Source organism: Haliotis rufescens, unplaced genomic scaffold, assembly GCF_023055435.1.
Source record: "Haliotis rufescens isolate VD_foot unplaced genomic scaffold, xgHalRufe1.0.p SCAF_75, whole genome shotgun sequence".
NCBI lineage: Eukaryota > Metazoa > Mollusca > Gastropoda > Lepetellida > Haliotidae > Haliotis > Haliotis rufescens.
The window spans coordinates 313,012-332,812 of NW_025964367.1; the positions used below are offsets into that span (position 1 = coordinate 313,012).

General features: G+C 37.5%; 1 protein-coding gene across 5 annotated transcripts; it reads right to left on the reverse strand.

Annotated features, from left to right (window-relative positions):
- Positions 1 to 592: 592 nt before the first annotated feature.
- LOC124121157 lies at positions 593 to 19,044 on the reverse strand. 5 transcript variants are annotated; one of them, XM_046484145.2, is made up of 9 exons: positions 18,945 to 19,044; positions 17,488 to 17,544; positions 11,713 to 11,765; positions 9,300 to 9,398; positions 7,546 to 7,560; positions 6,604 to 6,663; positions 5,011 to 5,205; positions 3,864 to 3,996; positions 593 to 2,996 (listed from the first exon to the last, which is right to left on the reverse strand). In XM_046484145.2, the coding sequence occupies exons 3-9, from the start codon at positions 11,732 to 11,734 to the stop codon at positions 2,942 to 2,944; spliced, it is 579 nt and encodes a 192-aa protein (XP_046340101.2). In that variant the 5' UTR covers positions 11,735 to 11,765; positions 17,488 to 17,544; positions 18,945 to 19,044; the 3' UTR covers positions 593 to 2,941. The 5 variants fall into 5 exon arrangements, with proteins under 5 accessions (XP_046340101.2, XP_046340100.2, XP_046340097.2 ...); XM_046484144.2 differs by having other exon boundaries at positions 593 to 2,990; positions 9,300 to 9,429; XM_046484141.2 differs by having other exon boundaries at positions 9,300 to 9,429.
- Between the last annotated feature and the right edge of the window lie 757 nt (positions 19,045 to 19,801).

Sequence of the window (19,801 nt, forward strand, 5' to 3'; positions counted from 1 at the left end):
AGTTACGTTAGGGCACAAACATGGAGGCGTAGCAAACTGAAAAAAACATCCAAGTTATGTTGTTTTGTAGACCTACCGCAAAGATCGAAATAATTATTCAGGTGGGGTGACCATACATTTGAAATGTCATCAGTGATATCTGTGTCTAGCTGTTGAATTAGGCAAAAGATCCACGATCAACTGCAGAGCGTAACTGTTGAGAATAGTCCATTAAAGCGATGGACAATGTTTCCAATCACTCCTTCATTAACAAAAGCAATAAAACCCTTTCCATGATCAAAAGAAAGAGTCCATAGGACTTTTCCGAGTGTCATATTTTAAGCGTGACATGTTTGCGAATCACTATCAAATACGTGAATCAGTTATCGCAAATTATTATTTTATCTCGGATACCACAAGTTAAGCGTTCCACATATTCTACTCAGGAAAAACTGCGTGGATCGATGCTCATGATGTCAATCACTGGATTGTTTGGTCCAGACTCGAAAATTTACAGACCGCCATCATATAGCTGGAATATTGCTGATCGCGACGTTAAACAACAAATAAACAAACAAACAAACTTAGGAACGAAATGAAAAAATACATAAAATGTTGTGATTAAGCAGTTTTTATCAAGAAAATCAATCGTAATGTCACAATAGTGGTAAAGAATATTGTTATATAGTACATATCAAATTACTAGTCAACTAAAAATACAACATGAATATTGAAAAGGCATGTGACACAAATATTACACAATACACAGTTCTATCATTATATTTTTTACTTGCATCGGTTGTTATGTCGGTAGGTATTTTCTACTGTAAGATAAGTATAACTACGACGCTTAATAAACTCTCTTGTTTTTGTTTCGAGGAAGAAATATCCGATTCTTAACACGACAAACATTTGTCAATGTGAACTCACTTGGCATAAGTATTGAATGAAACTGTCGGTTTAAAAGTAAAAGATTAATATTTGATAAAGGCGGCCACCAAAATCTAAATGGTTTTTATCTTATCTATACGTATCCTACCTTGAAGGTACACCATACAGATGAAACCATAGTGTTTTCAGGGATTTGGAAAAAGTTATTTATTAAAAAAACATCGAAACCTTGATCTTGATGCAGTGGTTTCCTTTTAAAGATATGCATATGGTCTCACTGACAGCCGAATGAAACACTCGTACAATATTAATACTTCTTCTTACGTTAGAACATAAAGCAATTTTATTCGATCGAAATGTTTCTTAGTTTAAGTGTATTGATGGATCGAATCCATTTTTTATGTTCGCTTTTTCAGATATCCATTACTATAATCATGATTCTGTTCTAAATTCTTTTATTTTATTTGAAGAAAGAAGATTTTGTTTGTTTGTTTGTTGATTAACGCCACAATATAGCAATATTCCAGCTATATGACGGCGGTCTGTAAATAATCGAGTCTGGACCAGACAATCCAGTGATTGACATCATGAGCATCGATCCACGCAACTTGGATACGATGGCATGCATCAACCAAGTCAGCGAGCCTGACCACCCGATCCCGTTAGTCGCCTCTTACGATGTAGATAAAGAACCGTTATCTAACAGAAATATTCTTACAGTGACGTCCTACAGCTTACAATAAGATTCGTAAAAATAATAAGGTTAACATAGAATACTGACAAAGTGTAGTCACACAGTACTCGCTATAGCCTGCAGAGCTCAACATAACTTACAGAGAGCATGACTAAAAGGATATTCTCAATGTTGGAAACACTGTACCACAACATCAACACGTCGAGAAAATGGGCGTCATGGCTGACAATCGCTGATTGTTAAACACCCAGAAAAGGCGAGTTTCAATCCCCGACAGTCTCTTCAATTTAGTTCATTACTGTTGCAATTGAAAAGTGTGTTTGTAGTCAATTTGGTTAATTGGCAATAATAACAGCTGTGGAAATGTTGGTTTGTAATGGTTGTTATTTCATTAATAATAAAAATAATTCTACATTAGCAGCTTCGTTAATAGTTCATGTAGTTCCGAGGATATGCGCTTTGGGGTTTTCTTCCAATCTAATTTGTTTGAAAATACAGTAAACTGCGGTTATAACGAACTCAAATGGACCACTAATTTTAGTTCGTTATAACCGTAGTTCGTCCTAAGCATTCCGACTGAATTTACTCTGTAGACGCATTTAAAGACAGAATTTATCCACTTCAAAAGCTATAGACTAATCACTGATTTGCTATTGTTTATTGAGGATGATAATTAGGGTCAAGGTGTCAGTAAGGAGATAATTTATGAATATCAACTTCTTTATTATGACGAACTCAACGTTTCGGAGTATATGCTTACTCCTTCATCAGGTGAATGAATGCTATGAGGCAGAGAGCATATATATGTACAGGTAAGGACAACAAAAGTAATAAGATGACAAAAGGTGGAAACTTAACAAGGGTAGCCAAAAGATAATTGGTGCTGACAGGTGATTAGCAATAAACAATGGAAGGCAACATATCCATTAATTTTATATAATAAAATATGTGGCCGGAAGTGAAGAAATAGTGCGTTATATCCGTCAGAGTCGATATAAGCGTATTCGTTGTGGATGCTTTTTACTGTATATCAATAATTGTGACGAATGTATCCCTCAGGGCTTAACGTTTTGATTGTATAATCTCGTGCGAATGTAACAACATCTTGAAGAAAACCGTGTCTTACTGTTAATATACGAGCTCTTACAACACACTTATCAATAAGGATATACTGTAACACCATTCTAATGTGTTTCATCCTCGTCAGTCTTGGTGGGGAGTTACACAGAAGTAAAAGATAAAAATACAACAAAATGAATAGTCACAGCGATTGTCTTGAGCTCATATGGATTTCAATAGTTTACCTAAGTCTGTTGAATAGCCCATTAAACTAAGAGCAAATGTTAGTATTATTGTGTTCTTTCAGTGTAATGCTCTCTAATCTTCATTTTCAATTGTGATCGCTTCATTCTCTCGTCTCTTCTCCCTGCAACCAAAATGAAAGAAGTCTATTGTGTACAGTGCTTCTAACCTTTATTCTTAAGCCAAAATATTATAATTCCCACCCTGCTATCAGTTCTCTGGACAAACAACTAGATCCGGAGGGTAAAGTTTGTCTATGGCGCCGAAGACTCCCTACGCAACCATTGATTTATCTGTCATTCTTTAGCTATCAGTTATGTGATTAAAATGGTTTTAAAAACGGCGCTTAGCCCTACATCACCAAGTATAACGAGTCGTGTTGTAGTCATCAAATAGGGAGAGGGTGATGCCTGTGGTCACCCTAGGTGTACAAATGTAACTACTGTAAAATACTTTCTCTTGGCGAGGTCACTATTCGAATACAAGAGTAATTATTCTTTTGTTATGCCGAAATTCGTTTTGTCTTTCTGTGTACCTATTATCATTTAAACGTGATCTACCGTGTATTGTCACTCACAGACGCAATGTTGTTTTCTAGCATACGAAGTCCATATTGATCACGTTACATGTCAATAGTCAGTGTCGGTTGACCAAACCTTTACGGGTTAGTTTTCTATAGTTAGGTCAGCATTGAAATTTATTGTTTCGTCACGTGATATACATTAACCAATCAAATCAAAAATAGTAATAGATGTATAACAACATCCATCATTTGCAAAAATGAGAAATATCTCTTCGTAGAGCCGAAATTTGAGCTGGCTGACAAAGTGAAACGTTTTGAGGAACTTGAAGGAAACATGCTTGGACTCCACCTCCCCATTTAATGTCTTACATTTGGGGAGGTGGGTTGGGAAACGGTCTGAGACAAAAGTGGTGGATCCCTTGTAATATTTGCTTAGTTTCCGATCGGTCGTCAAAAGACAAAAACGAGTCTCACCTTTTGAAGGCTTCCAGGCAGATTACTCCAGCAGTGAGTAACAGGCTGAGCAACCAGACTGCGACAACAAAGCCACGCGAGACTTTGTAAAGATCTGCTGAATAACACGTGGCTGTGTTGACCCAGTGACATCCTGTAATTGATTCCATGTAATAATAATAATAACAACAACAACAACAACAACAACAACAACAACAACAACAATAATAATAAAGCTCAAGAATGCCCATATCAAGGAAAAACTTCGGGCAGAGTGCAAATGTACACTTAAGAAAATCTGGAGTTCAGAGCTGAACGCTCGCAAAAATATTTAAAGCCACAAATACTTATGCTGTACCCGTTCTTTCATATTCTTTTGGTGTTGTTGATTGGACGAAACAAGAAATTCAGGGTATTGACACCTTCGCACGAAGAATGATGTCAGACAATAGATCCCACCACCCTCGCTCTTCCCTCAATCGCTTATATCTACCAATCATTATGGGAGGGCGTGGTTTGATTAACGTGGAGGCTCTTCATGATTGAATTATATTGTGCACTTTTGCACAAATTTATTTGTCTGATGATCCCCTTCTAAAGCATGTCAAGACTCATGATGAAAACAAGGCATTCCACAGTTTTCTTAAACGAGCCAAGGATGTGGGACATAATCTCAATGTCATAATAAGGCTATTTGAATAGCGCAAAATCCACGTCACCGAGGGTCATGCTCAACGCGCTATTATCCTGCAGCGTCCGGTGCCACCTTCAATATGTAGACTTATGGATAAAGAAGTTATGCTTTCATGTTAGGAACTTACTTCACACTAATTAAGGAATATAATTCGTGCAAGGATAGGAAAATGAGTGAGAGACGGATTCTGAGTTAAAGCCGCTGTCAATAGCATTCCAGTTATGTCAGCTTGATGTGGGAGGAAAGGCCGAAGTCATTCACGGCTTAGACGTTTACCAATTAGGGAAACCCTAAACCGGGTATGGTGCTGACTAACCTAGAACCGTGATCAGGACGAACCGGGACTCGAACCCGCTATCACTGCTTTCTGACACGCCTAAAGGACGCTACTTTGCACATCGAATTGAGGAGCCTTAGACGACTGGGCCACCCGGGACCCTATATAGAGACAAGATCATACAATAGGATACTCACCTGCAATCATACATCCAACGTGCACAATCAATAGAAGGATTGTGAGTGTCATGTAGAGCGTCCTCTTGAAGGATTTGCAGCATCGATTGATACCGTACATGACCAGTGCACCCAAGATGACGACCCCGTGCAGGATAAGGTATATGCCTAGCATACTAATAGGTTCCTGTTGGCAGTCTTTCAAAACGACTGCTCCTGCAATGAATCATACATGTAACAGGTAAAAACGAACCTCTACATGGATGGATGGATGGATGGATGGATGGATGGATGGAGTGTTTAGACAATATAAGGGTTACGAACGTACCTCTCTCATCTCGCATTACATCAAGACCAGCAGTTGTGTGAAGATCATCAGCCTAGACACTATTTTGGAACCTTGACAGCTGATGCTGATGATGTGTCAACGTTTGACGTATTTGAAGTATTGTTTTCTTAAAACTCATTGGATTATGCTGTGGATTGCGTAGATTTCTGCCTATATTCACAAACGACATTGAAATTCTAAAAAGCGTTCTAAACAACTCGTGAATAGTTCTGGTATCTGACTCGCTTTTCCTCGTCAGATAACAGAACTATTCACTCGTGCTATAACTCAAGTGCTATTGAATTAAATATTGTCATTGGTATTGTGACGGCATTGTATTTTGTACTGCCACTATATTGTGTAATGCCATTGTAATTCCTTTGCAGTAATTTGTTTGCATTTGTAAACCTACTTTATTTTCTACCAGATTGTTACGTGTATACCATTTCGATGTTGTTTGTTGATTTCATGCAGAATACGTGGAAGTGGTTTAAACATATTTTTATTCATTGAAATGAGTTGGGATTGGTGAACAAGCTTTACAGCTTATGTTAACACCGCTCCTATACAACATATATTACATATTGAAATGAAGGATGTGACGTCATCGATATAGACATTATTTAAATAATATGTTTGTACATATTACATCAAATACAAATACAAAGTGAACATAAATAGAAAGTTACAGCTAGTGTGTGTCTAACAAGTCGTTTGTACAAAAGTAATAGTCAATCATGAGGTTATTGTCCGGTTAATTTAATTATTAATTTGTGAAGAGCTGAAACGTTTTGTCTTGATGATGAAATCGTGGACGGATTCAACTAATTTCTGGTTTTCAGAGTGAGCAAGTTTATTGTTTCCGTTCATAATAGTATATAGTCAACACGTAACAGTGAAGTCAACACGTAACAGTGTGTATATATGTATGTCGTGTGCGTATACTTTGTCGTGTGCGTATACTTGTGCGTGTGTTTGTGCAACCCGTATCAGCTCTTACGGACATCATGGGGACATATTCTAACCCGGTATCCCGAAGGGGGTATGTAGGTATGTAGGTATGAATATGTGAAGGATGCTGGAGACAAGAAGTAACAGTGAGTGAATGAGTGAGATGGTTTTACGCCGCTTATAGCAATATTCCAGCAATTTCACGGCGGTGACACCAGAAATGGGAATCGAACCCGGGTCCTCACCGCGACGAGCGAACGCTTTAACCACTAGGCTACCCTGACGCCCCAGAATAAGTAACAAAGTGATAATACTGCATTGTATTGTTTACGTACCGGCAATGACCATACCGGCGGACGTCACTCCGAATAGACAGGAGAACACATTGCCGAAAACTGAAATAATAATAGTTTTGTTTTCAAACACAGTCCCTTCACGCTATGAACGGTTCTTTTCGTGATGTGCAGTATTGTAAAGTGCACCAAAGACCACAGTAAAATATCGTTATCAGGGAGCGCAATTGCATTGTTTCAAGTACAAATCAAAATATTACATTTAATATGACCAGTATTACGTACATAATACAGGTCATCGCATACCAAACATATCCTCAAGAGGCAGGACCACATCATCATGTAGGAAGCCCTATCTACCAACAACAACTGGCGACAAAGAAAACTACAAGAAACCAATGACATCAGACACCAACCAGCCATCAACCGTAACCAGGGATCATCATATCTGCCCCGTGCTGGGAATTTATGCTTTGATCATCGTCGGTGCTAATTATCTAGCTGTCTTCCATTTGTCCATTGCCATTTCCATTCTATTACCTATCAGTGCTCATTAAACCCCCCCCCCCCCCCCCCCCCCCTTTTGCTCTTTGTCCACTGCCTATCACTTATCAGTGACAAAAGTCCTGGCTTCCAGTTGTCCATCGTTTCAACAATTAGCGCTAATTCACAGTTAAGCATTGGCTTCCATTGTCTATTGATAATCACTTAACAGCGACAATTGTCTTCCCTTGTTAAGTTAAACCTTTGTTATCTTATTTTTAATGTTGTTCTTACAGGTACATAAATATGTTCTCCGCCTCTTAACATTTATTCACCTGATGAAGGAATAAGTTTCTACTCCGAAACGTTGAGTACCTCATAATAAAGAAGTTGACATCCATAAATTGTCTTCCTTGTGTCTATCACTTCTAAATGCCCTTTAAAGACTTGATCAAATACCAGTTAAAATTAATGTGTGAAATCCTAAACATGGAAACTTACCTTCCGTGATTTCATCTGAAATGATAAGACAAAATAAAATTATTTGATATATAGCATTCGTATAATATTGTGACAATAACGTCAAAGGTGACATAATTCAAAATTAATTCAAGAACGTTACTGTGGAGACACATGACACAAGAATACATCTGTCAACTATGTCCTCCTATGTATGCATAGAGCAACGCAATGCTGTAGTTATGCGATGCTATGTCACACTACATGTATATAGCAAAGCTACTAAACGTCGAAACTGCAATCGTATTCATACTTCTATGTTTGAGTCCACAGTCAATGAATGCAACATCTTACTCCGTAATCAAACTCCCACTGACAACACCAGGTGTCCTACGGGTGTCTTACCTTGTGACAAAAGCGACATTAGCGTACGAGAGTGAGGGAGTATGGTTTTAAGCCGTTTTAAGCAATATTCCAGCAATTACACGGCGGTGAACACCAGGAATGGGCTTCACACATTGTACCCATGAGGGGCATCGAACCCGGGTCTTCTGAATGAACGTGTTAACCACTAGGCTGCCCAACGTATGAGAATGAATTGAACATAACGTCACTTTGAACTTTCAGAGTTAAATCACGGCATGTGATGAGGGGAAACCCAAAACATTTTGACATTTTGGAGAAGCTCGTGACGTTGGATAGGAGGATGACAAATGAAAGATCCCGATCAGGACAACTATCGGACTCATAGTTTGCCCAAGAGGAGGAGCTAGTCACCGGTCAGTGGCGGACACTACAAAAAACATCATGCACTGAGTACGGAGACAAACGTGTATACCGTGCAGACCATGTCAAAGAGCGGAACGGGATGTTGGTACCAACATGTATCTTTATGTCGAGCTTTATTCCAGCAGCTTCATCCCTTGGTGGGGGTGGTGGGGTAGCCTAGTGCTTAAAGCGTTCGCTCGTCACGCCGAAGATACGGGTTCGATTCCCGACATGGGTACAATGTGTGAAGCCAATTTCTGGTGTCCCCCGCCGTGATATTGCTGGAATATCGCTAAAAGCGGCGTAAACCCATACTCACCCCCATCATCCCTTGGTGTCTACATTTCACAACGTTTGAGGTACAATAGAGCCTGTGTATATGAAGATTTCAAAGAGCTTCATACCATCTTTTACTCAAAATGGTTAATCAGGGTTACAACAATGAAGGCCTCACTTAAGCTTCCAAACACATTTACGGTACACATGTGGAGGACATTTCGAAATTTGACGCATCAGTAACATAAATGATCTATCTTGCAATTTCTTATTTTGACCTGGTGTCCCCGTGTTTTTTCGGGTGAACAATTGAATTGCCACCGGTGGGACAGGATACGCTCACCTTTTCACGAACGCCTGATATTATCAGTATATTTGATAGTGATCCGTTGGTTGGTTGGTTTGTTGTTTAACGCCGCACTCTGCAATATTCCAGCAAAATGACGGCGGTTTGTAAATAATCGAGTCTAGACCAGACAATCCGGTGATCGATACCATGAGCATCTATCCACGTAATTGGGATCGATGAGATGCATCAACTACGTCAGACAGGCTGACCACCCGATCCCGTTAGTCGCCTCTTACAACAAGCAGATAGTCGGAATCGTACAATCGACTCTGCTTTTAGCCGGAGATGTGTTGAATGTGGAAAAAGGTTTTCTCGTTTATTGTTTAATATGAAGGGGAATTTATTCTTATAGCGATATCTGACTTACATTGGCATGAACTGGGGTTTGTAATATAGCTCTTACCGTTGGATGTCTCCTTACAAAGTTCAAGGCAAAATGTACATCTGCAGCAATTGGATTCCGGTGACTCGGCCGTGTTTAGTCCACGGCCCAACCGATGATCTGAATCAGCGGATATATATGGACATCGTACCTTAACAGCGTCAATACTTTGAGAACAGACAGGATAAGTAAACAAACTGTGAACTGCAAATGTGCATGGTATTTGTGACATTCGACATCGACCAACTCAATCGAACAAGAGTGCGAGAGTGAGTGGTTGGCGAAACCGCATTATCGGTGGTTCGAGAAGGGAGCTAACTCTGTTTGCCTAATCGAAAGTTCGAGGTGGGCCCACATTCGAAACTAAACGCACTTGTTGTTGAGAATATGTACTACGTAAACAAACCCGCATTACGAACTGCTATTTTGTCTATTTAAAATAAGTATAATGACTTATGTGTGTACAAATGCTATGGCGATACAGCAGAACTCACTTCTACGAACATCGCCAAACTTGGGGATCATTAATATTCATGAGTTATTCCTTTTATGGAACAAATTCTCGGAAAAGTCTGAGGCTTGTATCATGTCCGAGATGAAGTCAAGTGTAGACATATTTTCAGACTTATATCGCCACCAGCTATGATGACGTTATTCAAACTTCAAAGACTTTGTGTGCCTTTCGTGGAATTAACGTCACACTTAATAATTTATAAAGATATTACCATCAATATTACAAAATGAGAATAATATATATCATGTCATATACCCATGCAAAGTAATGACAAATGTGAGCCCCATAGCCTAAATGACTTAGTCAACCCAATGAAGCCCAGCGATTAACAAATGTAGGCCCACCTGTTTCGATTACTATAAGACGGGGAAAATGTGGGCCCACATTTTAGAGAACGGTTATAAGAAAGCCAAGCAAATGAAGCTTAGCGATTTATAAATGTGGTCCCTCCTGTTGCAATCACTATGACGGAAGAACGTATACCCACTAGGCGATATACAAATGTGGGCCCACTTGTTTCGATCACCATATATGACGGGGAAAATGTGGACCCACATTTTAGAAAATGGTTATCAGCACTAAACCAATCTAAGAAGATGTACGGATGGAAACATAAATATATAATGCATTCAAACATTTAATTAAGAATACGTTTACCTTAGGGATAATCATTTAATAGCTGGACCAACAACGTACAGCGTGACTGACGCCATTTCTCACAAATACGAAAACAACGGAGATAGCTCCCGTTTGAAATTAGAGTGACCTCCCTTTCCTAAAATGAACCACTGATAATGCGGTTTCACCGAGTGGTTTTACGCCGCATTTAGCAATATTCCAGCAACATCACGCCGGAGGAAACCAGAAATGGGAGTCAAACATATGGAACAAGAGATGATACATGTGCGTAGAAATTAAGGTGGTAAGGATAGGTCGAAGGATTTGGTTCGACTTATTGACAGAAAGGAAGGTTTGAAAAGTCTCACCGGCCATTACAGTGTCGGCAGGTGTAATTCACACAACAACATGAACAAGCCAGTTTGTTTTCTTTAGTGTCTCACCTTTTTATATTCAACACGACTTAGCCATGCTAAACATAATTCCCAAATCTATGTATAGTTTCATAAATGTATTTATCATACTACAGCAAACAATGATGTAATGTCAGATTATGGGCAATGACCAACTACCTATGGACGTGGTTCAAAGCTATTGATGTGATTAGGAGGTTCAAGATAATATAACGTCATCGCCAGAGAATAATCAGTCTTGATTATCTTTCATAACAGGGACCGCCTCCGTGGTCTAATGGTAGAGCGTCCGGGGTTCGATCCCCAGCCGCGTCATACCAAAAGACGTTAAAAGATGGTACTTGTTGTTACCCTGACACTGTCTGGCGCTCGGCATTAAGGGGCTAAAACAAGGACTGGTCGGCTCGGAGTCAGTATACTATGTCTGAGTGGGGTATTCATGTTAAACTGCGGCATGGTATCTCAGTGTGCTAGCACTATAAATCGGCATCAGTCCGGACTAGTACAAGCAGCCACAAACACACACATACACGTGCATGCACGTCGCTATATTAGTGCAATAATCTTGGACGCGACGTTAAACCCCATTTCACCTCACCTTTCATAACAGGCGTAAAAGGCAAAGAAGTGGTGAAAATTATATGAGTTGATCACTGAAGGACACAAAGACAAATACACATAAACAATTGGAAATTGTAAATGTAAAAGTCACTACGTTATGCTTCACTAAACCTCTTGTGCTGACTCATCGTTTAAAGTGCTTCATACTTGGTATAGGGCTCAGACCGACAAATGTTTGGAGTCTGGAGATATGTTATTGACAACTTATGTTTACTTATCAATGTGAAAATTAGAATATCAACGGGTATGAAAGAATAAATAAATTTACCATTTCTCCTGTCATGCCACATTGTGGTAAGCAGTATTCACTGGCCTCGTGACCTGAAAATATTAATCATACATGTACAGTTTTAATCCTAAGGGGGTAGAACCCTACAGAGAAGAAATTGCATGATGAGACACTTACTTAGACGCAACATCGCTCATTTTCCTAGTCAGTGAGTATTTTGCTTAACTTGTCATCCCTGACACTATCGCCGTAAAAGAAAACAGCCATTTATGTTCACGAATCCGTCCACATGCAGGAGACGTCCTGTTACACCGGCTTCACAGGAGCAACATTGGTTTGCAAACAAATGATAGTAAACTCCAAAATGTTTGCCATCTTGTGTTTTTCTTCGACAAATATGTGTTGTTGTTTCGTTCCCTTCACTTCTCCCATTTTGTAGAAGATGTAAGTAAAACTAATGTGTTTACATCTACGCAGTATCTGATTAAGGAAGAGAATTTATGGATGTCAACTTCTTTATTATGAGGAACACAACGTTTCGGAGTATATGACGACTCCATTTGAATGAATGCCATGAAGCTTCATATTGGATGCTAATCATCTATTATCGCCAATTATCTGTTGGCTTCCACCTTTTGTTGCGTATTACTGTAGCTGTTCTTACATGTACATATACATGTTCCCTACATCATAGCATCCATTCACCTGATGAAGGAGTGAGCATATACTCCGAAACGTTGTGTTCCCCATAATAAAGAAGTTGACATCCATAAATTATCTGTCTTATGTGTATCACTTCTAAATGCCTTTCAAAGACTTAGTATCTGATTAGTTGTAAGCAACCAACATTTGACAACTATTCTCACGACAACATCGAGCTTAAAAACACTATAATGCTGGCCACCTTATTGGTGAAAATGTAGACCGATTCTATTTTTCGCCATTAGTTTTTCACGATTGGCAAAATTCCTGGCAAGCTGTCTTCGCTTTGTTGACACAAAAACGTATGTTTGTAAACATAAATCGACATGTTTGTCGTGTGAAACCACAGTACTGTACAACAAACATCAAATGCAACAACAGGGGGCACGGGTGGCCCAGTCGTCTAAGGCGCCGCGATTCGCTGTGCAGAGTTGCGTCCCTTGGGCACGCCAGAAACCTATGATTGTGATTTCGAATCCCGGTTCGCCCCGATTATGTTTCTAGGTTTGTCAGCACCATACCCGTGCTCGTGGGTTTCACCGAAGTGGTTAACGTCTAAGACCTGCATCACTTCGGGCTTTCCTCCCACATTAAGCTGACACGCCGTGATATAACTGGAATACTGTTAAAAGCGGCGTTAAACCCAACTCACTCACTCACTCACTCAAATGCAACAACAATGTAGGAATGTGCCGAAATATATTCCAAACAATTATCTAACTTTCATTATTTTCAGAGAATGTATGAACTCATTTCGTACACGTTCTAATAATGAATACCAAATATGGTTGACAATTGTATTACATATAATGTATTACATATAGTTCATTATATTAGGCTTAAATTGATTGGGAACCGTTGAAACTTCAGTCAACAGAGTGTAAAAGGCCAACTCGTGATGATCATTATATGAATGGATCACTGATAAAATGAGAGATGACACCAGTTGTTCGCGAACATGGCCTACTCCACCGGCAGAACCCACAATCTCACACAATTTGCATAAAAAAGTAAGTGCCTATTTGTTGCCTAAAGCCAACCCTGCACTACTGCTTCCGAACGACGGCGGCCTGAATACACCATTGCCCTACTTTTCTGTAAACAATACTGCATGTATGATCTTTTATACTAAACTATACAAATTTACACAACACACATTGACTTTTGCCGACACTTTAGAAATCGATCACTGAAGATTGGCATGATGTGGAAGCTGTCCCCTCTATTTAGGACAATCAGCGGGCAAGGGACTGTCGCACGATGAGCTTTGCTCTCCCACTCACTCTAAACTAAACGACGAATATAAAGGTTGAGAACACATGCACACGAAACGAGTTTCGGTTTGACATTTGCTTATCGTGTCACAAATAACTAGGTCGCAAAGCCCAACTTTACTGCAGAGAAAACTGGTTCGTTTTCCAGCCTTGAAGCTTCCTGATACGATGTGTCATCTCCTCTCTAAACCCGAGTTTCACATTCATACAATCGTTTCCATCGAACCTCATCACAAAGTGACATATACCGCAACATTGATATGCGAATTAAATGTATAATAGGGAAGCATCGGAAAAGAATGCATTTTACATCGTTAGATTTGACTGGTTGTCCAATATGTACCATATGCCTAAACAATGCATAGTACATGGTCAGGGCGAGTATGAAGACATGCGGTTTTTTCAAATAGAATGATTAAGTTAAACTATTTAAAATAAAAAATAAAAAACAGTTAAAGTTGTCATATCCACTTAACATTACTCAAAACGTGTATTATATTGACATATGTTATCGATATACACATGATACATGACACAGAATTATATTGACATATGTTATCGATATACACATGATACATGACACCGTATTATATTGACATATGTTATCGATATACACATGATACGTGACACTGTATTGTATTGACATATGTTATCGATATACACAGGATGCATGACACTGTATTGACATATACTATCGATATATACATGATGCATGACACTGTATTGACATATACTATCGATATACACATGATGCATGACACTCTTATATTTACATATGTTATCGATATACACATGATGCATGACACTGTCTTATATTTACATATGTTATCGATATACACATGATGCATAACACTGTCTTATATTGACATATGTTATCGATATACACATGATGCATGACACTGTATTATATTGACATATGTTATCGATATACACATGATACATGACACTGTATTATATTGACATATGTTATCGATATACACATGATGCATGACACTGTATTATATTGACATATGTTATCGATATACACATGATGCATGACACTGTATTACATTGACATATGTTATCGATGTACACATGATATATGCCACAGTATTGTATTGACATATGTTATCGATATACACATGATATATGACACTGTATGACATTGACATATGTTATCGATATACACATGATATATGCCACAGTATTGTTTTGACATATGTTATCGATATACACATGATATATCCCACAGTATTGTATTGACATATGTTATCGATATACACATGATATATGACACTGTATTATATTGACATATGTTATCGATATACACATGATACATGACACTGTATTATATTGACATATGTTATCGATATACACATGATGCATGACACTGTATTACATTGACATATGTTATCGATATACACATGATATATGCCACAGTATTGTATTGACATATGTTATCGATATACACATGATATATGACACTGTATTATATTGACATATGTTAGCGATATACACATGATATATGACACTGTATTATATTGACATATGTTATCGATATACACATTATACATGACACTGTATTACATTGACATATGTTATCGATATACACATGATATATGACACTGTATTGTATTGACATATGTTATCGATATACACATGATATATGACACTGTATTGTATTGACATATGTTAGCGATATACACATGATATATGCCACTGTATTATATTGACATATGTTAGCGATATACACATGATATATGACACTGTATTATATTGACATATGTTATCGATATACACATGATGCATGGCACTGTATTACATTGACATATGTTATCGATATACACATGATATATGACACTGTATTGTATTGACATATGTTATCGATATACACATGATATATGACACTGTATTGTATTGACATATGTTATCGATATACACGTGATATATGACACTGTATTGTATTGACATATGTTAGCGATATACACATGATATATGCCACTGTATTATATTGACATATATTAGCGATATACACATGATATATGACACTGTATTATATTGACATATGTTATCGATATACACATTATACATGACACTGTATTACATTGACATATGTTATCGATAAACACATGATATATGACACTGTATTGTATTGACATATGTTATCGATATACACATGATATATGACACTGTATAATGTTGACATATGTTAGCGATATACATATGATATATGACACTGTATTGTATTGACATATGTTATCGATATACACATGATATGTGACACTGTATTGTATTGACATATGTTATCGATATACACATGATATATAACACTGTATTATATTGACATATGTTATCGATATACACATTATACATGACACTGTATTACATTGACATATGTTATCGATAAGCACATGATATATGACACTGTATTGTATTGACATATGTTATCGATATACACATGATGCATGACACTGTATTGTATTGACATATGTTATCGATATACACATGATGCATGACACTGTAATATGTTGACATATATTATCGATATACACATGATACATGGCACTTTATTATGTTGACATATATTATCGATATACACATGATACATGGCACTGTATTACATTGACATATGTTATAGATAAACACATGATATATGACACTGTATTGTATTGACATATGTTATCGATAAACACATGATATATGACACTGTATTGTATTGACATATGTTATCGATATACACATGATGCATGACACTGTATTATGTTGACATATATTATCGATATACACATGATACATGGCACTGTATTATGTTGACATATATTATCGATATACACATGATACATGGCACTGTATTACATTGACATATGTTATCGATAAACACATGATATATGACACTGTATTGTATTGACATATGTTATCGATAAACACATGATATATGACACTGTATTGTATTGACATATGTTATCGATATACACATGATGCATGACACTGTATTATGTTGACATATATTATCGATATACACATGATACATGGCACTGTATTATGTTGACATATGTTATCGATATACACATGATATATGACACTGTATTATATTGACATATGTTATCGATATACACGATACATGACACTGTATTATATTGACATATGTTATCGATATACACATGATACATGACACTGTATTACATTGACATATGTTATCGATAAACACATGATACATGACACTGTATTACATTGACATATGTTATCGATAAACACATGATATATGACACTGTATTATATTGACATATATTATCGATATACACATGATGCATGACACTGTATTGTATTGACATATATTATCGATATACACATGATACATGTCACTGTATTATGTTGACATATATTATCGATATGCACATGATACATGGCACTGTATTACATTGATATATGTTATCGATATACACATGATACATGACACTGTATTATATTGATATATGTTATCGATATACACATGATACATGACACTGTATTATGTTGACATATATTATCGATATACACATGATACATGGCACTGTATTATATTGATATATGTTATCGATATACACATGATACATGGCACTGTATTATATTGATATATGTTATCGATATACACATGATACATGGCACTGTATTATATTGATATATGTTATCGATATACACATGATACATGGCACTGTCGCGTGTGTCTGAGCGTCATTACACTGTTACAGACATGTTTAGTTTCTAGATAAACACCATAACACGTTCATAGTTCCTTATATCTTAAACATGATAGGAATTGTGTAATGGTCAGGATATCAAGATTCACATTTGACGTGTGTTTATTATTATTGAATTATACCTGGTTATGTTGCTCTGCGATGATGACGAAGTCAATGGTTTAATAGGGCAGCACCAACTGCAAAATAGGACGCTTCTGTTGAAATAAGATCTTACTTTCAATCCATAACGTTTGCATGCTGCTGTATTTATCAATGCAAAACAAAACCGAAACTAAAAGCAAATCGCGAATATTCAATGGCATTTGAACTGAAAGATATTATTAATATACAATCGTAGGTCCCATAAATACCAGAAAATGATCATTTAATCGTTCCTGACTTATGTATGACTTCAATGGCCCATTGAGAGTTTCCCGAAACTCTTTAACTGAAATATATACAATGTAACACCAACAATACTCACTAACCAACTGGAGGCTGTTCGTTAACTCGACATAACAGACATAGTTTCGTTCATGTTTATGCCCCCACTGAATATATTTCTCACGATTTCGTGAATGTGTTTCCCTTGTAAACCAATCAACACAGAGAAAAATATGTTGTAATGATGTAATGAGGTATTGTCATATCTGATTTGAAACGTGTTGGGATAAAACAGCCAAAACCCTTTGTTCCGTTAATGCCCAAAACACATTCAATCATAAACAGAAAACAGCTGTCTTGCATTTGTTTAATCCCTACACACATTTTTCACAATGTACATGTACATTTCCATATTGATAAGAGTGAATGAGTGAGTATGGTTTTACGCCGCTTTTAGCAATATTCCAGCAATATCACGGCAGGGGACACCAGAAATGGGCTTCACACATTGTACCCATGTCGGGATTCGAACCCGGGTGTTCGGGGTGACGAGATAACGCTTTAACCACAAGGCTACCCGACCGCCCCCATATTGATAAGAATCTCACTGTTTACACGATCACAGCACAGGGCCGAGTGTACATGCAATACAGGTCACGTACATCCGGCGACCACTCAAGTCCGTATTCAGCATTGTGCTTTCACTTCAGCCAGTATGTTTACTTTACAGATAACTCTCCATTTTACACATACTTACTGTATTTCATCAACCGAATACGATGTCAACAAGAAATTCACATTCCAAAATTACAACTAATCCAGATTTGCAAAATACGCAATGAACATTGGTGTCTCTATTGACTGATTATGTGACGTTTGGTTCAGGCGACCGTCAACACTTGTCCCTCTATGTCACCGCGACCTACAAATAATCCCCTCTGGGCCAGGCCGACCATTAGCTGACAGTATGTTCAATGATCTAAGTCGTCCTTGTCAATTATCTATACCGAAATGGAATTCTCCCATGCAATTTCAATTCAGAGACCAACAATCAAGAACAAGATGTTTTTACATCTCCTAATCGAACGATGCTTATTATTGCTTTGAACTTGGGTAATGTTAACATCTAACTGTATTTATATATTTGGAACCGAATATCTTTTTTAAAATCGTTCAGTAAACATGTATAATATGGATAAAACTCCACACTTACCTACTACATCACACTCATGGTCATGACTGGTCAACTGGAAAACGTATTTTGACTTTCGCTTTTGTATTTCTTGCATTTCAGGTTCCATATTTGGAAGTGCTTACACACTCACAGCAATTTCATTGGTTAGCTATATCTGTATACAGATAAGGGTCACGTGCAACTACAGAGAGACCAGAAGTGATCATTCGCCAGTGATGTTGTACATATAAATATAGTGCAGTGAGTGTTCCATGTGCCTATTTCCGCAGTTCATTTATATATGCGTTACCGACAAACGAAAAGTACAAACATGTTCTTCGCTTATATATGCTTTACCGACAAACGAGAAGTACAAACATGTTCTGGCGACTCAGAGAACTTAGAACTTCAAATGTTGTTGTTAGCGTGTTTCATATGAACTCTAGCATATACATATGCGGAAGATTGCCTGTGTAATGTTTCATTGACAGATTTTATATACGATTCATATGGATCTCAATTCAAAATTAAGTACTAATAACACGTAAAATGTCTGCTGGTGGGGAGCATGAGTCAAATATTTACTGATAGACACTGTACAGGATGTTTATCGTACCTTAGGCCTGAAGTTTAAAGAATAGGGGATCCCTTTAGTTTGAGGTATGTTCGTGTTCCCCTTCGACCAAATATGATAGAGGGTTCTCGAACTGACTCTAGATTTCCTATATGTTCAATAAGCAATGTGGACTTCATTATATGAACTATAATTATGCCGCTTGTCAGATACAAGAACTATTAATCCGTTTTATAAAATTAGTATTACACAGGAGCTCGTTAAGTATTCTGTACATATCCTACTGTGAACAGGAACACGGTTAGGTAACGTGAGGTGACGG